The 25,488-nt window shown below is 41.4% G+C and overlaps 1 protein-coding gene across 2 annotated transcripts in view; it reads left to right on the forward strand.

Annotated features, from left to right (window-relative positions):
• Positions 1-6,181: 6,181 nt before the first annotated feature.
• ANLN (anillin actin binding protein) overlaps positions 6,182-25,488 on the forward strand; it is a 30,827-nt gene continuing 11,520 nt past the window's right edge. The window contains exons 1-19 of one of the 2 annotated variants that reach the window (XR_004419982.1): positions 6,182-6,326; positions 10,308-10,461; positions 10,832-11,116; positions 11,520-11,866; positions 12,555-12,774; positions 13,649-13,842; positions 13,973-14,077; positions 15,642-15,762; positions 16,597-16,722; positions 18,441-18,667; positions 19,178-19,329; positions 19,637-19,784; positions 20,424-20,559; positions 20,869-21,051; positions 21,620-21,746; positions 22,989-23,037; positions 23,117-23,173; positions 24,585-24,623; positions 24,983-25,004. Coding sequence is in view for 1 of the 2 variants with exons in the window: in XM_033078720.2 (XP_032934611.1) it covers positions 6,309-6,326; positions 10,308-10,461; positions 10,832-11,116; positions 11,520-11,866; positions 12,555-12,774; positions 13,649-13,842; positions 13,973-14,077; positions 15,642-15,762; positions 16,597-16,722; positions 18,441-18,667; positions 19,178-19,329; positions 19,637-19,784; positions 20,424-20,559; positions 20,869-21,051; positions 21,620-21,746; positions 22,989-23,037; positions 23,117-23,173; positions 24,585-24,623; positions 24,983-25,004 (2,710 nt within the window). In the remaining variant the exon portion in view is untranslated. The remainder of the gene's footprint in view (positions 6,327-10,307; positions 10,462-10,831; positions 11,117-11,519; positions 11,867-12,554; positions 12,775-13,648; positions 13,843-13,972; positions 14,078-15,641; positions 15,763-16,596; positions 16,723-18,440; positions 18,668-19,177; positions 19,330-19,636; positions 19,785-20,423; positions 20,560-20,868; positions 21,052-21,619; positions 21,747-22,988; positions 23,038-23,116; positions 23,174-24,584; positions 24,624-24,982; positions 25,005-25,488) is intronic. The other variant, XM_033078720.2, reaches the window with a different exon arrangement.

A 25,488-nucleotide genomic window follows, 5' to 3' on the forward strand; every position in this document is an offset into this window, starting at 1 on the left:
GTGAAACTGCTGATGTGATTATGTCATTACTCCATTTGCACTATGTTGCAGTTGCAAGCAAGTCTCAGGTACTGAGAGTAATATCCTCGTTTAAATTAACATAGCAGCACCTAAGTACTCTCATGCCCTTTGCTTAATTTCAGAATTCTTATGTCAGAAATTCTTATGTTACATCTGTACCATATGAACAAAGAAAGGGGTATTTTATCTTGAGACACAAAAGAAGGAAGACTAATTCTTCTGTGTGAATGTTAGGAGATCTAAACGAACAGCCCTCAGAAACTTTCTGTGATTTAATAATACAAATGCAGTATTATACTGACTGAAGACAATAAATCTTTTGAGGGTGCATGAAAGGCAAGTATTTCTTAAGTCCCACAGCCCTGTAAAAAAGCAGATTTCAATCACACAGAGATCTTTTTCTGAAACTGAGTCCGCTTGACAAATGTCTTTTGTTGTTAATGAAATATTATTTTTGTCTCATTCCTTGTTTCACTACTTCTCAATTTTAATATATCTTCTTTATTTTCCTCTGTTTCTTGTTATACTCCCTTGTTGTCTGCCACTTTTCACTTATCTTGTTTTAGTTATTTCTCCCCATAATCATAGAATTATTAAGGATGGAAAAAGACCTCTAAGATCATCAAATCCAGCCATAATATTTTCACTTTTCCTTCCAGCTTTGATTTCTCTGAGATTTTTTCCTTCAGTTGCTCCTCATAAGAGAGCTTCTGTAATATTTTCCCCCAGCAAGCATCTACTTTAAGGATTTTCCCACAACTACACTTGTCAAGGCTAAGTAATGAATGAATTCTTTTGATAACAGAAAACAAAGTCCCAGGTAGAATTTACACTGTAATGGCTACGGGGTCTCATATTGTTTTAGTCAGGGTGATCTAGTTATAAATTTCCTATTTGGACTATTAGGAGAGAGACTTGTGCTTTAAGCATTGCTAATTTAAATCCATGTCACAGATTTGGTTACTCACTCATGAAACCTGTCTTGTTCCTGACATAAACATATTCCTTTTCTGGATAATGTCAGCCTGTGATTATCATTGGAGTTGACAAAAGCAGTATAATCACCTTTGGTTTGGTTTAGAGAACCTAACCTATCCTAAAAGCTGTCCACCAAAATGTTTTTGATTATGTAATGTTTGTAACAGTAAATACAGATTAATCCAAACTACAGTGTTTTGCCAGGCTATGCGTCTACCCTTCTATTCACTGTTTGGAGGTGAAATTGCCTTTTTCCAGGCCAGGTCTCTGGCATACTAGGATATTCAAGAGGATCTGAAGGCACAATTTGCTCTTCATTTCGGAATTCCTGAAAGGATGGATATTACATTCTTACTGCTCTTGTGTAGTGCGGGAATTCCTTATTACAGGGGTCCTGCTGGAGGGCCTGTGAAGAGGGGAATTTCTCACAGCATGACTTCAACTTAGACATAGACAAGACACAGAGAGTCAGACCTGCACCATACATCCTCCAGGATCCAGCAGAGGCAAAAAACAAGATGGGCCAGGGGAAAGAGATGTCCTCAAGAAGATCTGCAAGGGCTGTCACCTTGTCTCTTCCCCAAGGTTCTTCTTCCCCCCATGTCCTAAGTTTTGGTGAAGAATTAATTTTAATTGGGACTAAAACCCAGAAATTATTATGCACACCATCATGTGTAAGGCCATACATTTGCTTCTCCTCTCTGTGGATTCCCATGCAATCCTACTACTAGGTTGGAAATGGCTTTCAGAATCATGACAACTCTCCTGCTGATAAGTGGAAGAGTGGATTTTTCTGGTAGAAAAACAGCTTTTGAAAGGAAATCTACACTACAAGGAATACCACATTACTGTATTCTAATTACCATGCTACATATTGATTCTGCTTGCAAGTGCAAGATATGTGTGCATCGACTTTTGAGTTATTAAACGATGAATAAAAGGAAATTACAAGATGGAAAGTAGTAACTTTCTCTAATTGACAGGATTTTTCTGTGCATCAAGGAAGCACTTTGCTCATCTTTCATTTGGAATTAGAATTGTGAACTCAGTTTCTCAGCAGTAAGAAAGTTTTTGGAAATATTCTCTGACAATTACATAATGGAGCTACACAGTGAACTACACTGGGATCAACGTTTTCAATGTCAATATTTTACTTTTCTGATTGTATTGGTATTGTAAGGAAGCTAGAGATAAAATCACTTTGACAAGTGCTCTCCTTATTAGTTAAAAAGTGCTCCGCTCTTATTAAAGTGCTAATGCAAATATCTATAACCTTCTGAAATGAAAATACACCCCTGAAGACAGGCAATATGCTTTAAAACTTTTTGAAGGAAAACTTGAGAAAGTAAAAATGTTCTTCTTGCCATGCTAAAAGAAAAATTACTGGCTCCAGTGCTTAAGTTCTCAACTCCCATGAAAACTGCAAGCCAGCAAAAACTGTTCCCCAAGTGCTTTATACTGTGTTATTTATAATTATGGAAAGAATTTTTTTTTCATTAGCTTATGCCTGGCAATAAGACATCTTAAATCACATCACATGAAGGGAGGAGAGGGAGAAGACAGTGAAGGGTGTGATTCATAATTTTTGAATGCAAAAGTCTAGCATAAAATATAAAGCTGTTGAACAGACAGAGCCGACACATTGTTCTGCTGGTTTCACATGGCATTCCCTCTCTTCCCTTTCCCTCTCTTTTCCTTTGTGCCTTCATATTGTGAAAGAACAGTTGATTTTTTTCCCATAAATTGTTGTATAAATAGTTTTACTCATTTATTAAGAAAAACATATCCCCAACTGAAAATTCCTTTGCTATGAGCTGTAGCCCCACCACTATGCAGACAACAGGCCTCATTTTTATAGCACAGTTCCTGAAAGATTGACTTTTTTTGGCTCCTTAGAGTGATAAAAGGAAAAAATATATTTACAACCCACTGATTCCTGGAAGACAGACATAATTCCGTGACAGGATGAGAAATTAAGTATTCTATTTATTTCTAGCAAGACCTTGAGGAGTCTGGATCAAAATTATGAAGAAATTATTGGCTCTGTAGCAAGCAAAAGGGAAGGACATATGTCATATATACTGCATTGAATAAGCAGTTATACACTACTAGGAATCTCCATTTCATTTTTCAGAGTACACTGTATAGAAATACATTTTACAATAAATTTATTGGCCAGATTAAGAATAATTATTTTCCTCTTTTTAATAATAACAATAATTAGCATATGTCAGTATTATTTATACATCCTTATGTCAGTATTATTTACACATCCTTACATATGCTAACAGTGCAGTCATCCCCACTCTGTCAGCCCCCAGGCTGAGTATTGTGCTATGCTGTGTCATTTGAAAGATGCCAGCAATAGATGGAGCCACATTTGGAAATGCAACAAGGACAGATGGAGTTGCACTGTATACATCTCACAGACCCTCATGTAAAGCAGAAAGCATGTAACACTGTATTATTTAAAGGGTTCAAATTGTGCACAACTTTTCTTCCTTTGGGATGGAAGGAGAAAGAAAGGACTTACAGTAATTTCATGACTATAAGGCGCACTGGATTATAAGGCGCACCTCTGGGAGTCGGCAAATTTTGCAACTTTGTACATTATATAAGGTGTACCGGACTATAAGACGCACTTTTTTCTTGCAGTGAGGATCTGCACCGTGCGCAACAAAGTAACGAATTAATAACGGGATCGCATGATCGCGGGGTTTACTGGCTTGGCTCAGGGCTGGGTGGACTCGGCCCCGCTTGGGGCTGCTGCCAGTGCCGGGCGCCTCTACCGCTCGGCGGTGCCGGCAGCCCGAGGTGGCCCATGGTGCCAGGAGCCAGTGCCGTGCTGCAATGCCAGGGGTCCGCGCTGCCCTGGCGCTCCTAGCCGTGCTGCAATGCCAGCAGCCTGAGCCGTGCCATGAAGCCATCAGCCCGAGCCACCCCGTGGTGCTGGGAGCCCATGCTGCTTGGTGGCGCTGGGAGGCCGTGCCGCCCCGGCGCTCCGAGCCGCGCCGTGATGCCGTCAGCCCAAGCCGTGCCACAATGCCGTAAGCGTGAGCCGTGCTGCTATCCCACCAGCCCATGCCACCCAGCGCTCCAAGTTGCACTGCGATGCCGTCAGCCCGAGCCATGCCACGATGCCGTAAGTGCAAGCCCCGCCGCGATGGCGGCAGCCCGTGCCGCCCAGGGGCTTTGAGTTGCGCAGCAATGCCGTCAGCCTGAGTCGTGCTGCAACGCCGTAAGTGCGAGCCATGGCGTCCCCCGCACCACTGGAGCCCCGTGCCGCAGGAGCCGTGGCCACCCCGACCCAACCCAGAAGTGGGAGCCGCAGCAGCCCCAAGCCACGGCGGCCCTGGCACCGCGGGAACCCCAGGCACGGGGCTCCTGCGGCACTGGGGCTGCCGCGGCTCAGGGCGGCCGTGGCTCCCACTTCCAGGTTGGCAAATTTTGCAACTTTGTCCATTATATAAGGCGCACCGGACTATAAGGCACACTTCTGGGTTCGGACCAAAATTTTAGTCAAAAGGGTGCGCCTTATAGTCATAAAATTACTGTAATTCTCTCTATTTTCTGCCAATGACTTTTAGCTCTATATTGGCTATTTTGACTTCTGGTGTTTTCCTGCATTCTCTACTGCTCCATTAAAGGAATGTTGCTGTTTTTTATCAGTGATGGCTAAACCTAGTTTCTCTTGAAGGAAATAAAACCTGTTCTTTCTTACCACTGAACAGGTTTGTTCATAGATTATGAATGTGTGACAAATCTCATCTGGTAAGTCCTGATTTTCTGCCTGGTGTGTCAGCAAATTCTGATGCTGGACCTCAGACTGTTCTGACCCATGTTTATCTGAGAACAGTGCAGAGATGCTTGTTTGCCAGTGTCCAACCTTGAAGACTTCTTCAGAAAAGTATTTTTAGATTCTGTTGCACACTGATGCCGTGCTGTTTGCAAATAAGACACTGGAAAGATTTTTTAATGAGGGACAGTTAGAAGAGTGTTGGTTTGTGCAGCGAAGCAAAATAAAGGTTGAAAGAAGAAAAGACTGCTGCCTATAAATAAGCAGAGGCAAGAAGCACAGCACTAGTGAAGAGGGGCATTCATGCAAGGTAATAAATACTATTTGCATAGGAGCAAAAAGGTCTAAAGGGGTGCCAGTATATATGGATATAGGTTTATCCATTTGGGCAGGCAAGCCTATAGCAGCCTCCTCATGGGAATGGCAGATGTGAAAAAAACAAGATGTATTGATGACTATGCTGAAAACATGTATGTGAAGGGCATTTGGGGTGCTGTATGGATAGCAAGGAGTGAACCTCAGCAACCAGTTGGTCTCTGCAAATTCCACATTCACTGAGAAGGGTGTGCCAGTGAATGGTGCAGGGAACAGCTGTAGAAGTGGGGGGTGGGGTTTCATGAGATCCACGGACTGTAGAGCATGAGGGGAAACAAGAATCACAAAAAGGATCCACAAGTTTCACAGCTGCACTAGGTAAGCATCCTCTGCACTTACTGTATCACACAAAAATCATGTTTTCTGCTGACATCTCCATGTCAATGTCATGTGAAAAATTAATCTTGCTGCAGCAAGATGTGTGATCAACCAGGCACTGTTGCTCTACTTGCCTGTAAAGGAGGTAAAAGACTCTTAATTAGAAGAGGGGCTGTCAGCGAGGGGGAGCGGGAAGGTGAGTCCAAGCGGACATAGTCTTTAAGCTGTGCCAGGGGAGATTTAGGTTGGACCTGACGATGAATTTCTTCACAAAAGGAGTGATTAGCCATGGGCATCAGCCCGTGTAGATGGCGGAGTCACCATCCCTGGAAGTGTTAAAGACGGACGTGGCACTCAGTCCCATGGTCTGGTTGACAGTGTGGTGTTCAGCCACAGGTTGGACTCCCTGATCTCAGAGGTCTTTTCCAAAAAAATTCTGTGACAGGGCGCAGCCACGGCTGCATGGACTCCGGGCACGCAACACAAGGAAGTCCTGGGCGACAGGGTCATACGCAGACGCCGGGGGTGCAACTCACGAAGCCAGCCGTGACTCCAAGGCGGCGAAAGCGGCCCCGCCCTCCCAGGGCGCCTCCGGGCTCTTCCGTTCCCTGGGGCAGGCGGGCGGGCGCGCGCGAGGCTTCCTGCTGTCGGGTTGGGCGGTGCCCATGTCAATCAGAGCCCGCTTGCGGGCACCGCCCCCCTTCCCGTCGTGCCTGCGCGCGGCGGGCGCTGACATTCAAATCCCGGCAACCGTTGGGGTGGAAGTTTGGTCGTTTGCGGGCGACTTTGGCGAGCGGATACCAGTGGCACCGGCACAGCGATGGACCCGTTCACCGAGGTGAGGGCACAGCCTGGCCCGTCTCGTTTCCACCGGGCTGTCAGCTGGGGAGGGAGCGCCAGGAGGCATAGAGTTGTCATTGTTGGGGACCGCGAGGACCCAGGGCAGGGAAGGTTGGGGTCCGAAGGGAAGGGAGCTACTCCTTGCGCCGCGCTCTCGGGGCGGGATAGTTGCTCCTGGCTGAGTCCTGTCAGCCACCCTCGTCCCTGCTCGCGGGAGGATTTGCGGGCTTGCAGTGTCCCTCTTTCTCTGTAGAGGGGGGACCCTCACAGCCGCGCCCCACCTTGCTCCTGCCGGTGCCTCCGCTCCTGGAGCCGCCCGGGTTGTGTCCTGTCCTGCCGGGAGAGGACAGAGCACGGGTGATTGGCGTAAGGGTTTGTGTAGGAGAGGCCCTTTTTCAAACCGGCCGTTTGCCTTTCATGCGCGTCTGGCAGATAAGATGTCCAGCGGGGGCGGAAGGGGTCCCTGGAGCGCCGTTGACACTCTGTACCTGACATATCTAAAGGTCGCATCATAAGTCTGTCCAAAGTGGAGACCAACTGATAAAAGAACCGTCCTATTTGGCACTATTGCCGCCTGCGATTGGTCACTTTCTTTGGCAGGCACAGTTCCTCTTTTATTATAATAATAATAATAATTATAAACCTGTTAGTGTGAATTGGCTGTGTGTGTGCTTAAGTTCTACAGAGGCAAAATTATAGTAAAATGAGGAATTCAATCTGCAGCCTGTGTAAATAAAACCTGACCTACTAGAGAAAAAGAAAAAAACCTCAAATCAGAGACACTGATGAAATACTCTCTCCTCCTCTTGTAAACAATGTGTTTATCAAACTGACATTCTTTAGCTAATTTGAGTGCCTGTAAAAGGTGACTGCACAGATCTGATTTTTAAAAAATGAACATAATGTGTTGATCTGAACAGATTTACTAAGTATGTTATGCCAAGGCAGTTCTACCCTACCCGCATGTGAAGTCTTGCTAAGTGTAAATATCTAAAACCTCCTTCCTTAATTGGTAGTGAGTGACATGATCCAGCTCATCTTAGATAAACTTCAACTACTGAATCAAGTTTGAAATTGTTTTGCATGCTGGGAGATACTCCAACACGTACACGCCCTTCTTACACATAGCTGACTTTGAAATTCTTTGAAAATGACCAACTGTGAGGCCACTCCCCAGAGTAAGCTTCATTCAAGTGTTAGCCAGTATTGCAGAGTGCATAAAAAGTCACCTTATCAAGAGTATTTCTGGTGTGGAGGGCATTCTACTGTTGTGTAAAGTTCTGACCAGTATTAGTGTCCTAGTATTGAAGTTTAGTAACTTCCCAAAGTTCTGTGAAAAGAAAGTATTTTGCCACTTATTTTTAAGTATTTATGTTCTGTGGTTTATGTTACTATTTTTCTTCTTTTAATATAACCTTCCTTTAGTTTAACTGTTTTCAAATAACCTTTTCTACGCATTACCTTACTCTGTTACTTGCAGGGACCTGGTGAGGCACTGTAAGTGTTGATTATGTAAATGTAATAATTCAAGCCTCAATTGGACGAGGCATCAGTGTCTGCTGATCACTTTGCAGTAGCAAATTTTGTCTGTGTCTCAATGAATTTAAGCTCAAATAAATCTAAGAGTCAGTGGAATGCTTTCAAATCAGTTCTGAAATAATGTTTCTTTTGGTTAATCTTGCAAAAAAAATCTGATAACCTGAATCTCAACCATGTTATTAATACAGATCATGCTGTGGATATGGTACAGTGGGTACTTTCTCAGGATTGCAATGAACATACTGCTTGTGACTCTCCGTTCGTAGCTGATTTTGTAACTCAACTTTCTTGCACAACAGGGTTTATGTTAGAGGATGTTAGAAATTGTCTAGATTATTTTGTACTTTGAAGTAGTTTTTACCATTCATAGAGGCAAGGATGGTTTCTTAGCATGGAGGATGAGCTAAGAGAAATAAGCGATGCAGTCTGGGGAAACTTTGCAAATGACAGGTTTGAAGTTGACTGTTCCTTTATTTGCTCCCTTTATTCTGGAAGTAAAGCAGGGTAGTTAGAACAAGTTCTTGTAATCTTATATGGGCCTAGGTATCCTCTCTAATATGTGCTTTAAAACATACTTTGGAAAAACTGAAGTTACCCATTAACATTTAAAGTGGGAAGGTTTTTTTCTGATTTTTAGAAAGGTCTTTTTGTAGCACAGTAATCCTCTGATTTTGACTTTGACTTCATAGTCCTCAGATTCCTCAATGTAATAAAATAGGTAATGGTATCAGGCATTGTGTGATTCTTGGGCTGTTCTGTGCAGGGTCAAGAGTTGGACTTCTTGTGGGTTCCTTCCAGCTCAGTCTGTTCTAGGATTTTAGATTTCTATGATACTCTTTTTCATCAGAACAGTTGGAGAATGCACTTGTAGAAGATAGTCTGTTGATGAACTTGGAAAGTAAGCCTCAAGTTGTGGAATGTGGCTTACTCATCGTGTGTAACAGCACCATTGGAAAAATGGCAGTTGAATGGAAAATTTGAGATGCAAGAAGCCAATAGGAGCTGGAGCTGAGCAACAGAGGTGTGCCTTCTTGGGAAGTGACATCTCGTATGTAACAACTGAAACTCTATTTTACTCAACTAACAAAATAGAAAGGAATGTACCTCTATTTGAATGGAACTGTAGGAATACTGTTGTGAGACATATTCAACTTCTTGCAAGAAGAGCAGTTAATTTAAATTGCCTGTAGGATTTTTTTAATGTGGGTATTACATGCACTTTGTAGCTCTGCATTTTGGAAATGAGGAAAGTTGACTTGTGGACACAACTAGCACGGAACCTACAATGAAGGCATTAATGGCATTTCATGCATTTTGTTTTGGGGATTTTTTTTCCAAATTCCTTCTCTTTTGTGGAAGTTAGCAAAGCTGAGATTTGCTTTCACAAAAAAACTGTTGAGATTGACGTTCTTTGTCCTGTGTTGCCCTACAATGGAACATTGTTTAAGACTTCAGCCGTAGAGTTAAAAATGTGAAATGTGTATTTAATTGCTGTGCAACAGGACAGATAATGGTTGGCACAGTTCTCACAATAATTTATGTGCAACCAAACACGTGCAGTTTATATGCTTACCTTTAAAGGCCATTTAGTTCAATTGCACAATTTCTTGTCTCAACCTTAAAACCTAGATCAATAGAGTCATTAAATAGCCTTTAGATGTGATCAAACTGAGTGATAATGACTTGCAAATGCTATATTTAAAACAAACAAACCACAACGTATTTTAAACTTGAGTTTAAGTAAGGAATCACTTTGTACTAGTGTGGAACATTTGCTAAAACAGCTATTTATATGGAACATAATCAGGGTATTGAAAATTCAATGAGTAGGGAATGAAAAAGAATGTTATGTAGCATAATTAGTGTTTCTATATAGATATATCTTAATAAACAGGCTGTTTACCATAGTACAACTAGGTATAATACCAGTCTATTCTGAAAATTTAAGTTTGAGGCAGAGAAATTCACCTTTTGATTTAGAAGGTATAATAACAATTTTTTTAGTACTGATAACCACGCTTTTATTTGTTGAACTGTTTTACAACCTCTTGACAATTGCTTCAATGTTGTTTGTTTTGTTAGAGTATTAGTTCCAGTCAGGTGACTTGACCAGATGCTGTAGCAATGTGTCAGAAAACCCTACTAGCAAGACTTGACAGATCAAGACTGTCATGTGGTGATTCAGGATAAAAAAAAAATTACTTTCAAATGTTTCTGATGATGTTGGAGTCTACAGAAACCCCTCTTCTTTAATTTTGCCATTACTTGTGTCTCTTTAGTTTGATTTTCTTTGAGAGCCAGACTAGTTGGAGACAATAGTTGATTTAATGACTGAAATTTGGAGCCTATCTATGCTAAACAGAACTCCAACATCTACTTAGAGATGTTACCAGTTAACACACTGCAATGTCTGGTAACATGTGACTTATTGACCATTCAGAAACTCCTCGAAAGAACCCGTGCCAGGCGAGAGAACCTGCAGAGAAAAATGGCAGAGCGGACCAAGATTGAGGCAAGACCCACAATGCAGACCAAGAGGGCCAGAGAGCCTTTGGCAGAAACTGGTAACCAGGCATCTCTTCCAGGTGATGAAGGTATTTGCGGCTTGTTTACTAGTGATTGTGTTGATACCAGTCCCATCTCTTTTCCAAAGGGAAAGTGAAAACACTGAGCATTTATCTTAACTGCATCGACCACTGTTTAGTTTCTCTGGCCACTAGGACTAGCTCCTATTTAGCTAGACCTAAAAGCAGATGTTCCAAGTTATTAGTAAGCTATTAAGAAATAATTACATAATGCCAAAGAGGATGCCTTGTACTTGGTAGATTTGGGAAGGGCTTTTTTTTGGGAAGCATATCAGGGTATTAATAAATCATAACTTTATTTGCACTATAATTTTGTGTTGTCAAAAAATATTTTAGATTGTTTGAATACTAATTTAGTTGAATACTCTGACCTGTCCAGTAAAACCAGATACAAAGCCATCACCATCAAAAAGGCTCTGCTCTAATGATATAGAGACTCAAACTTCTAGTTCAGAGAACGTACTGCCAGTTCCTTCAAGTTCCACAAGCCATGATTCTCCTCAGATGACTTCAGAATCGCATAAAACTGCTTCTAACAGAGCTTCATTGGTTCAGCCTCTTGAGAGAGTAAAACCAAACACCAAGTCAGAAATTCCTGCAGTCCTTTCAATCAAAACACGTATGCAGAAGTTGGCAGAACAGCGGCGCTGCTGGGAGAGTGAGGGTATGTTTCTCTTGCTAAGCACCATTGATGTCTCTCAGTTTTTGCATTGATGATTACTCTGGCTAGAAGAAGACAATTTTGTGTGGGAAGGTTAATGTTTTCTTAAAGAATTCTAAGACAGTAGCAGGCCTAAAATATTGAAACTTGTCAACAGCTTAATTTTAAACCTTTTCTCTACTGCTCTGATGCCTTGCTCCTCAGAACACTGACATAAAATCAGTAAACTTGATTAAAAATGTTTAATTTTCTTAGTCTCAGTGTCTCCAGGGCTGGTAGTTTGATTTTGTTGGTGGCAGGAACATCTGATTTTTGATAAAAACAGTATATATAGTATAATGCAAAAGATGCAACTGTATCTCAATGTATTTTATTAGCAAAATAAAAGTGTTTTCTTTTTTTCCAGATCACTCAGAATGTGTTCCTCTCTCTCCTCTCCAATCAAAAGATCTGTCTGTTTCTCCTCCTAAGCAGACATCCAATGCCCTGGCAAGTGAAACCCCTATTGGGAGGAGAGGCTATTTAGCTAACCTTGCTGCTACAATTGGTTCCTGGGAAGATGACCTAAGTCATCCATCTGCAAAGCAAAACAATGCACAAGAACAGCCTGGCACTACTTGTTTATCCAAATTGTCCACTACAAGTGGAGCATCTGCTAGAATCAATAGTAGCAGTGTAAAGCAGGAAGCTGCATCCTGTTCTCAAAGGCTTGTTGAGGCTTCTATTAATAAACCAGCAAACTCAAAGAGAGCGGTGAGTGTCTGATTTAGTTGCTGATTAAAAATTGATTTGAGTATTGTATTGGGCAGACAAATGTTAGCACATAACTGTTTAATCCGAATTTAAAGATTTGGTGTGAGCAGTCTTAGTCTATTTACAACTTCTGCTTTACTGCAATCCCACATACCCTCTTTTAAATAACAAGTTTGAAACAACTTAGAATTCCTTTTGTAGAGACTTAAAGATGAGAGTACTTATCTGTTTAGTTGATATCAATGTGCTTGATAGCTGCTCTTAATCATCAGAAGGGGGACTTGTTACAGAGATCCTGGGTTTCACTCTGTAACTTCATGTAGTTGATTGACTGAAACTGCAAGTGTTATTGCTGTAGAAAGACTCAATCAGAATGATGAAATAAGTAGTACCAGACACTTACTATTCAATTTATGCAGTTTCTGCAATGATATTTGCTATGTACGTTCTTGTTTAGGGAAATGTGGGATAATACCTGAAATAGCTGGCAAGAGCACCTGGAATCAAATCCTGAAACAATTTGAAATACTGGATTAAAAAAAAAAAGTCTATTTAAAGCTTAACACTTGTTCCTGGCTTTTTCTTTTGTTGAAGGAGTAGGTGTATTAGGTGATAGTATGCTGTGCAGTGCAGAGTGCTTTCATTCTTTCCTCTTGAGAGAATCTTTTTTTCTTTTTCCCTTGTTAAGGATCCAAACAGTTTTTTAATACAGTCTTCAAGAGTTACTGATCCCTGTTCTAAAGAATCTGAAGTACAACAGCCAAAAGAGAATCACTGCAGTCCTCAGAAGACTGAAGAGCATACACAAACAGCGAAGTCAGCTTTGCCTCAACCACTTCAGTCCAAAGCAGAGCCAGTCAAAGGAACACATGTGCAACTTGAACCTAAGGGTAAACCCACAACACCAGGTAGTCTGTTTTCAGCTTCAATAAATATTAAATTAGGCCTATGTGTGCTGTGTTAAAACTGCCTATTAGTTAAGGTACCCTACCAGGTAATACCTGTTTTCAGCTGTAACTTGAGTAAAATGCTGATGGGTTCTGTGATAATTATTGTAAGTTGTACAGGGTCTGTATTTTGCAGAGAGTGTTTTCTTGGACATGGTTTTAGAACTCTTAAGAACAAAAGCAGCCTAACATTAAGATTACTCAAAGTTTGTTTCAGATTGCTGGATACTATATATATTCATTTGATATAATGTTAAGAGCATGCATATTTAGAGGAAACTAAAACTTGCCACATAGATGCTCTAACTTTGCAATGTCTTTATTTTCAGTGATGGCATTGATGTCGAAACAAGTGAAGATACTCAGTTTTAAATTCAACTGCTTATTATGTCAGAAACCTGGACTAATAGCTTGAACTCTTAAAAATGATGGCCAGAAAAGCAAGTTTGATATGCTGGCAGTAAAAGATAAACTCAGTCAAGCAGAGTGGATGCCAAACAACCTATCCTCTTCACATACTCGAATGCTTATTTCTGTTAAAGATATAAGTGAAGCTGGTTTTAGAGGAAACTTGGAGAAGGCAAACCAGTTTAAATAACTGGTGTTTTACATATGGACTGTAGTAATAGCGAGACATCTTCTTGCTTTGATTTACTATTTTATTAACATTACTGTTATGATTTATGTTTTAGGTTCAGTTTGTATAGAGTATAATGGAGTGAGAGCTGTAAAGGAGAGAACTTATTTGCTTCACTGGGATCCTTCATCAGGATAGAAAATTGCAGTGATTTTTTTAATTTTGAGAGTTTTCTTCAAGGCAAAATTGTTCTTCTAGGGGGATCAGGAATTAAGCCCTTCCTGGAACGCTTTGGGGAGCGCAGTCAAGAGCATAGCATACGCAGCCCTACTACAAATACTCCAAGGTGCAGAACACCCATTGTTACCCCAAATACAAGGACAATCCAGGAGAGGCTTCTCAAACAAAATGAAAATTCCTCTACTGCCAATTTAGCACTTCAGCTTAAACAGGTATGACTTGTTATATTCATCACTAGCTTGTAAGCCTGAGGAAGCCTGATCTGCAGCTACCTGAGGAATCTGAAATGTTGTGACATCTTATAACTGTCAGCTTTTCTCCCATTTCCCTTCATTTGTTTAGGAACGTGAACGAGAACTTGCATGCTTTCGTGGCCGATTTGATAGGGGTAATCTCTGGAGTGTGGAGAAAAGTGACAGTTCAAAGAAGCTTCCAGAAGCTAAAATGGTAATGTGTTACCTGATCAATCAAAATATACTTTAAATTGTTTTAACATATTCTGAATACAGAGTTAGGTGTGGAATGTATAAAAGGGATAAACCTGTGCTTTGGGAGAGCATGGGCTGCACAAGACCACTTGTTGAATTATTTGTATGATTATTAGCAAAGTATTACTTTTTTTTATGTCTTGTAGAATCAACTAAGACAAGGGATAGTGTTTTGACCCAATTGATTTATTTACTTTTTGATAAGTGTGGGGAGTTTTATGTTCTCTAACTGCAAAAGAGCTAACGCAAACATTTAATATTTACTGGTCAGCTACAGTAATTTCACGAATACAAGCCGCAGCAAGAAGACTAAAATTTTGGTGGAAACTCGGAAATGCGGCCAATATTCCGGTGCGGCTAATCTATGGACAAAAATGTGATATCTGCCCTTACCTAGTATCATGCTGGTCCAGTCCCGAGCCAAAACAGTCTGAAATCCATGGTTTCCCGTTGTTCCGACGATGAACCAATCAGAGAACAGCTTATTGCCCGCCTGTGGATGGCGGCGTTACTGAGGGGCGGGGGTTGTTATCGGGGTGAGTTACCTCGGCAGTTCGATAAAAGTGTGTGATATTTCTCTGTACTTTTTAAAGTGTTTTCAGTCTTGTGCGGCTACGGGGCTGGCTGGGCTCGCAGGGAGAGGGCTGGGGGAGCCACTCAGCCCGCAGGGAGAGGGGTAGAACGGCCACTTGGCTCGCAGGGAGAGGGCTACAACGGCCGCTCGCCCCGCGGGGCCGCGAGGGCTACAACGGCCGCTCGCCCCGCGGGGCCGCGAGGGCTACAACGGCCGCTCGCCCCGCGGGGCCGCGAGGGCTACAACGGCCGCTCGCCCCGCGGGGCCGCGAGGGCTACAACGGCCGCTCGCCCCGCGGGGCCGCGAGGGCTACAACGGCCGCTCGCCCCGCGGGGCCGCGAGGGCTACAACGGCCGCTCGCCCCGCGGGGCCGCGAGGGCTACAACGGCCGCTCGCCCCGCGGGGCCGCGAGGGCTACAACGGCCGCTCCTGTGCCAGCACGGAGATGTGGCTCCGCTCGGAGCTCAGCTGCCTGCCCGCGCGGCTGAGCGGCTGTTTAAAGGCAACGCGGATCCATTGGGAATGCTCGCAAAATGACCACACTATTGTTCCTGTCTTTTTCGGCTTGTAAATAAAGGGTGTGTCTTTTTTCACTTGGAAACAATGTTTCCGAGGTCGGCAGTAAGCCAGTAAGCCCCGGCGATCCCGCGATTGTGTTACTAAATGACGATTTTGTGAAAGTTCGCGGCGAACTAAAGTGCGGCTAATATTCCGGGTGCGACTTATCTATTGACAAAGACATCAATGTTGCCAACACACCGGATATGCGGCTTATACTCCGTGCGGCTTGTATTCGTGAATTTACTGTAAATACCTTAGATAAATAATTAGCGTACTGGATAGGTAACTTCTTTTTCCTAGCAGATGATAAAATGTGTTTCTTTCTGGTAGTTTTTTTAGTCACTTTGAACATTATCTCCTGAATGCATTCTATTTTTATTCTTACCAGGAAAGCCAATCTCAGGCTAGTCCAAAACATCCTCCTAGTTCAGATGCATCTGCTCTTGAACCATCGGAAGACACATCAGCAGGTGACAAGTCAGCAAAGTCTCCCAGAGTGGAGTCTTCAGGTGAGAACTGGCACAGTTTGCCTGTGACTAGTGCTGGACAGGAGCACTGCACTTGATATTCATGAGCAAAGAAAGAGGCCAGTAACACTGATGTGTGGAACTGGACCTCTCCTTTGGTTACTGATTGTCTTGTCCAAATCTTCTCATGTGATAGTAGCACTCTGCACTCCTATACCACTTGGAAGGTTGGCAAGGCAAGACTGTCTTGTTTTTCAATGAGTATACCTAAGTTTCAAATTTTAATGGAGGATAAGTGCAGGGAAGTGAATTGAGAATTGTCAATTACATATTTAGTCTATCCTGTACCTGAGTATCCAGATCTCCACTAGAATCTAATAGACAGAAACTCTTCCCTTGTCCGTATCCTTTTATGATATTAATTCTTATGGTAGGACACATGAAAAGAATGGTGAGGTGCTCCTGCCATCCTTTCTGGTGCTTACTGAGCAGAAGAATCCTCAGCTCTTTGTGGAAAAAGTGTGAACTTAGTTAACACTCTTGGTAGCCTGCTTACTTGTAAGATCAAATGACCTAGAAAAATTTGGTTTGAGAGCAGTGGTTTCTGTGGGGATTTTTTTTTTGTCTTTTTAAAGTCTTTTCTTTTTGTTCTAAAGTGTCAGCACTTCACTATGGTTTCAGTGTTGTTCTTGTGATGTCAGTTTTCTGATTATAAGACAGAAATCTAGATGTACAGGTTGTTGAGGGTATTCTAATGTTTTTTCCTGATGTGTGGCTAACTGGGATATTTAATCCTAGTGGTCTTTTTGTTAACAGAACTTCTAAAATTCAATCATTAAAATAAAGGCTAAACATAATACTTCTTTGTTTTTATAGACCCCTTAGATACTTCTAAATGTGAAGAGACTGATAAATCCAGTTTGCTGAAGATTGCTGAGTCAAAGAGTCCTGTAAAGGCAATGTCTGTCTCGAAACTTGAACAACTTGATAAGAAACCAAAAGGTTTGTATTGAGTAGATATATATTAATGATTTAGCTCTCTATGGCCACTTGTTTAGGACAGTGTTAGTATCCTTCAAGTCTGAACAATGAATTCACCATCCATTTGCTGACCCCCATGTGCTTTGTAATGAAGTTTATATAAAACAAATTAGGAAGCTTCTTTTATCATAGGTAACTCTTCTCTCTTGACATTCAAGTCTTCAAGGAATATTAAAAAGCTGACATTACAAGCTCATTGGGAAAGGACAGAAACAACTGCTCTATTGTTGGACTTGCATTTAAGATGTATTTGAACTAAAAGGTTGAAATTTGTCTAAAATGTGCGTCTTTTCATTCCCTTTCTGCATTGATTATGTAGTATATGTAAAAATAGTATATTAAAATAGTCATGAAAGTGTACTTTTAGGTTCTAAATGCCTGACTGTAACAAATGCTTTTTAATCAAGCTTGCTTGTAAAGCAAAATTAGTTTACAGTAATTTCACGAATACAAGCCGCAGCAATCTGACAAAAATTTTGGTGGAAACCCGGAAGTGCGGATAATAGTCGGGGGCGGCTAATATGTGAATAATTTTCTGACATTTACAACCCCAGACGTGCCAGCCAGGGCGCCGAGCCAAGCACCTGCCAGTAAAAGCCGGCATTCCGCGATTGTTACAGTGTTAGTGTGTTGCCCTGGCTCCCTGCAGGCAGCCCGGGGGGCGGGGAGAGAGGCGGGAGAGCTCTCTTCTTCCCTCCTCTGCCGCAGCCCAGGGGAGGACGGGGGAGGGGTGCGCCGCCATTGCCGCGGTTCGGGGAGCCGACGGGGGCCCTGCGCCGCCATTGCCGCGGCCTGGGGAGGACGGAGGGCGGGGCGCCGCCATTGCCGCGGCTCGGGGAGCCGACGGGGGCCCTGCGCCACCATTGCTGCGGCCCGGGGAGGAGGGGGGGGTCCGCGCCGCCATTGCCGCGGTCCGGGGAGCCAACGGGGGCCCTGTGCCACCATTGCCGCGGCCTGGGGAGGACGGGGGCGGGGCGGCGCCATTGCCGCGGCTCCGGGAGCCGATGGGAGCCCCGCGCAGCCATTGCTGGGGTGGGGGGGGAAGTGCGCGCCGCCATTGCTGCGGCTCGGGGAACCGACGGGAGCCCCGCGCAGCCATTGCTGTGGCCCGGGGAGGCGGGGGGAAGCGCGCGCCGCCATTGCCGCGTCTCGGGGAGCCAACGGGAACCCCGCGCAGCCATTGCCGCGGCTCGGGAAGGAGGCGCAGTGCTTTGTCCGTGCCCGCCGCCGGCGCCACGAGCGCGGGAAAGCTCCGTCCCTGCCCGCCGCCGCTGCTGTAGGAGCAGGGGAAGCTCCGTCCCTGCCTGCCACCGCGGGGCAGCGCCGACCCGGGGTGACCGAGCCCAGTGGCAGCGGCGGGTGGCCCTGAGCGGCAGCACTGGGCTGGGCCACCTGGCCCCGTCAGCACCCCCTAGCGGGCTGAGCCTGCACAGCCTTAACTCAGCCAGTAAACCCCGCCCTCCCGCGGTTCTGTTACTAATTGCACGCGGGTCCTCGCTGCGAACGACAGAGCGGCTTATATTCGGGTGCGGCTTATTTGTGGATAAAAACCGAAATATTTGCCAACACCCAGAGATGTGGCTTATACTCAGTGCGGCTTGTATTTGTGAATTTACTGTACTTCTGTGTTTAATGACAGTCTTGATGCTACTAATGTATTTAAAAATGTCACCCTTCAGGTGAAGTATATGAAGGCAAAATGCATGTGGATAATGAGATGAATAGCTCAAAAGTGATAAATGAGATTTTTGAAATTCTTCAAGAGGATGGCCCAGATATAGAAAAGCTGAAGAAAGAAATTAGCATGAGCCTGGAAGGTGAAAGTGATGAGGATGAGCAGGAAGAGTCACTGAACATTTCATCAATGTCTCTGTTAACCCCTCTAGTGGAATCTGTTATTTCAGAGGTGAGAATTCAGGGAGTTTGGGGAAGGGCTTGTTTATCACAGAGATGTCCGACTGGCTTGGGAACCTATGGTATTTTGTAGTATTAGGATATCTGGGTAAATAAAGATGTTAAAAATTATATTTTGCTGATGAAAGCATAATGAGGCAAAGTTATTTTTCTCTAAAAATTGTGTAGCAATTGGATGCTCTGCTAAATAAGTGGTCTTCTGCTAAATCAAACCTGTTACTACTAGTACTGAACTTGCAGTGGTATACATACATGCTTTCAGTGAAGTGACTGCTGATGAAAAATCTGAAGAGCAGGAATTATGTAGCCATACTGACTTGGAAACTAAAGGTGGCATCTCACTGATAATCTGTTAGTGTCTTTAAATAAATTTGCTGTATGCCCATATTTGTAAAATATATTATTTAACAGTTAAGTGAATTTACTGTTTATATGTAAAACAAGTAAAGAGAGAAAACAGATTATGTGAACAGATATCTGTAATATGTGTTCTTTTCCTCAGGCCTTTGGTTCTCCTTCTAAGTCAACAGGGGAAGATAGCAGTATCAGTGATGTAAGTGTGAAGTCTGAGAAGTTCCAAAGGACTAGAGTTCCCAGGGCAGAATCTGGAGACAGTATTGGCTCTATATCAGAAGATTGCAACCTTCCTTACAGGTAATAAACACAACTCCCACCCCTGATTCTGTAAGTGTATAAGTTAAAACACTGGCTTTTTAAACTCTTCTAATGATGTATACTGCTCAAACTCAAAATTAAGCTACAAATTAATCTTTCTTGAGAGATCTCAGCCTGTATTGTAGATTGTAGTCTTTTCTGTTGCTTAAACTTAAAATCAGCTGATGGAATGCTTTCTTTAAAGCCATTTAAGCAAGTTGGAAAACTTCAATATATAATACATATCTGTGTATATATTAAAAAGAGCTTGGCACACCTGTGAAACATTTGTGGGGTTTCCTTTAAGTGTCGATGTATACAGATCCCAAAGATTTAAGGAAACTGATTGTTCTTCAATAAAGCAAATAATTGTTTGCAAAGAAGATGTTGCTTCTGAACTGGAAATGAGAAGAAATGGCCCATCTGATCAAGTCAATATCAAAAAGAAAATGCAGGTACCTAATATATCTCTTAAAATCCTTTTTCTAATCTACTGTTTCCAAATTTAATTGCCCTTGTGAATGTCCAGGACACTAACATACTGCTTAGAACTACAATATTAAGGTTGTTTAGCATAGATATCTAATGGTAGGGAATGATGATGCTTAATTTGAACAGCTAATGTTTCTCTTAAAAGGATTAAGATTGATTAAGTCTGGAGAGAACAAGCCATTATTTTGAAAAGGAAATAATTTGCATCTTAGCACTGCCTTTGAATTAGACACAATTTGCAACTACCTACTTTTAGTAGGTAATATTCTGATCTTTACTAGTGCTCTGTTCATCTATATTGCTGGATTTCTCATTAGTGCTGCTTCTGCTGGTGAAGGGAAGACAAGACAGGGTATGGAACATACAATATCGAAGTCTTTCACTCTCCACCATACCTCTGAGATCAAAAAATGTTGTACTGCAATGTTCTTTTGCCAAATTAACGGTAAACTGCAAGGCTTTTGTACTTTGCTCTCTAAAGGATCTGATTTTCTTCTGAAACATTGCCCCCCAAAAAATGATCATCTTGAGACATTTCCTTGTTTGAATGCAACAGTAAATATCTCTCATTGGTAATTATTTTTACTATTGGTTTACTCTAGGAATTGAACAGTGAGATCAACATGCAACAAACAGTGATTTATCAAACCAGTCAAGCTCTGAACTGCTGTTTTGATGAGGAACATGGAAAAGGGTCACAAGAAGAAGCAGAAGCAGAGAGACTTCTTCTCTTTGCAAGTAGGTTTTTATACTCAAGTTAAATTCTTTGTAATGAACATTTTGTGAGGGTTCATAATTTCTTCTCATGTATTGTGTTGCATTGTGGCCCTTTATTAATAGTTCTTCACCTGGAAAAAAACCTAGGATAGTATCTGTTCTGTCTCAGCTCTTTTTATAGGCAAGAGGACATTTTTAGTATCTTTCTTGACCCTTATATTCCTACTACACTGTAAAATGATTAACATTTAAGCTGCATTTTATATATTTATGGCAGAAAAAATTGTTCAATACTTCTTCTGTAGAACTAAAATTAATTTCTTCATGCAGCTGAGAAGAGAACTGCTTTATTGGAAGAATTGAATAAACTGAAGAATGAGGGACCACATAATAAAAGAAATAAAACTGCTTCTACATCCACTGAATTTGTTCCCTCCAGGGGATCTGTTTCCATTTCAGAAATGTGTCTACCTCTAAAAGCAGACTTTGTATGTGCTACAGTTCAAAAGCCAGGTAAAACTAGCAAACAAAAGCTTTATTTCTTTTCTCCTCCTTCCTTCCTCATTCTCCCTAAATATATTTGTTTCATTCTTTTTGGGTTTTGTTTTTGTTTTTGTTTTTTTTTTTGTCCTCTGCATTGATGTTCTCAGAAGTCTGGAGGTAACAAAAGTTTAGCTATTACATTCAGTTCATCTGCTTCCAACTAATTTTTCAATTTTTAGTGGAAGCTGATGTGTATTTAAGCTGGCAGACCTAAGAAGTATAAAGAGCTAAGATTATCTTCTGATCTGACTGAAAGTTCTTCCTCTCCTCTTTCACACACTGGTTACTGTAGGTCTGGCCTGAGATGCCCCATGCAGTAAAGCAGTTGCTGTAAATCCTGTGGAGACAATTTTACTGGTAGACACAGCATAAGGAAAATAAAATTGTTTCAAGATTAAGTTTATAAGCAAGTCTCAACTGTAACTAAATGTTTTAAGTAGGGTGAAACAGATGTGCTTAATAGCAATGCAGTACTTGGGGATTTTTTTAGATACTTAATGTTCTCTGGCTAACTGAACCATCTGATGTATACTTGCAGAAGCAGGAAATTACTACTATGTAATAATACTGAGATCTGGAGCAGAGAACATGGTTGCAACTCCATTAGCAAGTACTGCCAATTCTCTGAATGGAGATGCTCTTAGTTTTACTACAATGTTTACTATGTAAGTATAAAGAGACTCTTTATTTTGAACCAATATTAACTCTGATGGTGAAGCATGCATAAAAACATTTAAAGGCTTAGTTATAGGAACATCGTATTCTGCAAAAAAGTATGGAGAGATTTTGTGGTATAGCTATTTCCTCCTTCAAAAAATAGCTGGAAGGCACTTCTCTCTGAAGGGCAGCCTAGACTTACTCAACTATCCATCAGCTATTTTATCTCTTGCATTTTCTACCTTTTGTCCTTTCCTGGAACATCTGCAATGACAGATGGATTACTGTGCCTGAGATGCATTTTTCTCTTTTGCAGAAACTAACATTTTATATAGCTATTTGGTTTTGGTATCTGAAAATATAGTGCTCTTACAACTATAACTTCGAGTCTCACATGACAGCTGAAAAAGTATTGGGAGTTAAAATGGCTGTTTGTTAGTAAGTCTTCAAAATAAATGAACTCTGTTCTTAAAGTCCTGGAATCTTTAAAGCTATTTATGAAAAAAAACGCAATCTGTGATGGGAAGGGTGCGGTCTGAGAAATGGTAGGTGCATGTCATCTGCCCCTTGTCCTTCCCTCTCCTTTTCTTCTGTGAGTTCTGGAAAGTACAGTAATTTCACGAGTATAAGGTGCACGCTTTTGACTAAAATTTTGGTCCAAACCCAGAAGTAGTGTGCACCTTATGGACGAAGTTTAGAAATTTTCCAACCTGGAAGTGCGAGCCTGCGGCAGCACCGAGCGGGGACCACCTGGCCCTGGCGGCAGCACCGGGCCGGGGTGAACCTGGCAGCGGCGGGGCAGCGCCGGGCTGAGGCGAGCCCGGCGGCAGCACTGAGCGGGGCCTCTCAGCCCCAAGCCAAGCCAGTAAACCCCACAAAAGCACGATTCTGTTACTAATTCATTACTTTGTTGTGTGTGGCGCAGCTCCTTGCTGCAAAAAACATTCCTTATAGTCCGATGCGCCTTATATATGGATAAAGTTCGGAAATTTGCCGACAACCGGAAGTGCGTCTTGTAATCCGGTGCGCCTTATAGTCGTGAATATACTGTATTTAAAGATAATACACTAAAATCTTCTGGCTCCTTGGACAGTTACAAGGAGCAAAAGGAGGGAAGAGGTAAGGAGTAACTTAAAACCCAACAAAACCAACCAAAACAAGCAAAAAACCCCCCAACACCCTGCCACAAACCAAAACAAAAGCTTTTTGGCTTCAGTTTGTTTAACTTGTTTTTTCTTCTTCACTTTCAGGCATGATGTGTCAAATGACTTTGAAATAGATATAGAAGTTTACAGTTGGGTATGTGTAAATTCCTGTCAATAGGAGGTCTAAGGGAGAATGATATACTGTGCTTTCTTAATACCTTCTTGCCTTACAGGTGCAGAGAAAAGAAGTTACAAGCACTGATAAAAGGAAAAAGACAAATAAATCTAAGGTAAATGGAACTTGAAAATCAGTATGCAATATTTCAACAGAAGGTGCACTAGGAGAACTGTTTGGCTAAGACTATCTGTTGCTTGCTTTTACTTCCTTCTGCCATGAACAGAACATCTGCCATGACAGATGGATTATGGAGACCTACAGCAATTAGTAGATTGGACCTGCAGCACTTGAAATATATTGGTGGGGAAGAAGTCTTACTAGTTCTGCAAAATGCTATGCAGATCTCTATTTATTAGGTCTAGGGCCTGTGATAGTGATTTAATTTTCTCCACTTCAGTTAAACTATGCCAGTCAATCTGCCCTACCCTGGAGGAGTTTGATTTGTCTTAAAATTTTTATTGATCAACTAAAAACTCCTCTTTCTCTCCAGTATAAGTATTAGCACTAGATGCTTACTTTTTAAAACAAACATTGTTTTAATAAGGGAGTGCATATTAAGTGTTTGTGCTTTATTAAGGATATGTAACCCTGAACAAGCCTTTCTGGAGGTGGTTTGGGGATTTTTTGTGGTGGTTTGTTTATTTTGGGTTGGTTTTGGGGGTCTGTGTGTATTTTTTCTTCTTTTCATTCCATTAGAGCACACAGTGAATTAATGGCTTCAGGTCTGATTTCCTCCAAGACAAGATATCTGTCACTTGGTAAAAACAAGAAACTTGAGTGTCTTTCAAAACAGTTAGAATGAGTGCTTAAGTCCTGTGTCTACCAGCAGAAATAGGAAATTTCTTTATTCTTTGATTTGGCACAGTGAAAGCCTCCCACAGTGAAAGCTTCCTCCTATTCTCTAATAAAAGTTTCAAGTCCCAGGGTGTTTGCTTCTTTCCTGTGCAGTAGTTTAAAGGAATTTTTACTTGAAACTGAATGATTTTGTGCTACTGTAGGTAAGTTGTTGATATGAGGATATATGGGTTTGCCAATGGCATCCTATATCTGCTTTTTGACAAGCTGCTTAGACTTGTCTTTCAGCTTCAATAAGAGTACGTAATTCCAGTTTGTGTTTAATATACAGTCTCACACTTGGAGATATTAATTTGAAAATAATTATGTATAACAGCAGTATATTCAACATGTCTGTAATTTGTTAATTCTTACCTTTAGTTAAACAAATGTAACTTTGAAATCCCATTACATAGGTAAAAGGGCCTACTAAGATTGTTTTCCACAAATATACTAATCGTTCCAAGTTAATGCATGCTTTAACTTTTCTGTAGTAAATATTTTGTTGATATGTAGCACTTCTTCCACTGAGATGTATTGTCCAGTCAAAACCCAAGACTTATTCATAGTAATGAGTACCCATTCAAAATTTGAGATAAGCTTTCTGTAGTTTCACTATCTAGTTTTTATGCAAATATGATGGACAAATTCAGTAACAAATGCATGTGTCTTCTTGTCATCTTTTGTAGGTTATTACTCCAAAGAGATTATTAACATCTATTACTTCAGTAAGTATGAATGTAATATTGTAACAAGATCTGACATGACTCCTTTCAAAGGCCATGTTCTCACACAGATTAAGGCTGTACCCGTGATAGGTTCTATCTGTCCCTTACTTAACACTCTATAAATTGTCAAGTTTTCTGCCAATTTTTTCTGTCAACAGCTCAAGAAACAGCTCTGTTACATATGTAATGCTGGAAATATGCAGTTACTACAAATTTATTTGGGCTTTCTTTTGATTTTTTTTTTCTATTTGGGTTTTTTCATGTAATTCAAATCTAATTTCTTTTTACCTTAGCTTTGTCTTCTGTAGAAACTGTCAAAAGTACTTTTTCACTAAGCTTTTATTTCTCTCTCTTCCTAGAAAAGCAGCCTTCTTAGTCCAGGTAAGTAAAGTCTAAACATCTTATGCCAGGGTGATTAATCTACACTTGCTGTCAAAACTACTATATCAATAAATAATACTTGTAATAGATGACAATTTGTGAGTAAGAAACATTAAATTTTCCAGCCCAGAAACTGGCCCTGTGCTTATTATCTGAGTTACCTTCTGTTAAACATAATTATATTTTTACAAAAGCAAAACGAAAATCTGGTATCAGGTACCCATGGTTTACATTTTTTTTCTTGAAAGTATGAATTCTAAGTAATTTAATGATTTTTAAAGTAGAGAACTAGAGTCTGCTGTCAAAGTAATACAGAATAATTTGAAAATATGAACAGATCCTGGAATATTGCTTGTGTGTAGTGTTTTGTATATATATTAAAAACATGTATAAGCTTGTTTATATATTTCTGACTCTTGACAGGGAAAAACAGCATCTCTAAGTGTTTTTTTAAAGTGGATAAAAGTGTTATACACATCTCTAA

The sequence above is a fragment of the Catharus ustulatus genome, chromosome 1, assembly GCF_009819885.2.
Source record: "Catharus ustulatus isolate bCatUst1 chromosome 1, bCatUst1.pri.v2, whole genome shotgun sequence".
NCBI lineage: Eukaryota > Metazoa > Chordata > Aves > Passeriformes > Turdidae > Catharus > Catharus ustulatus.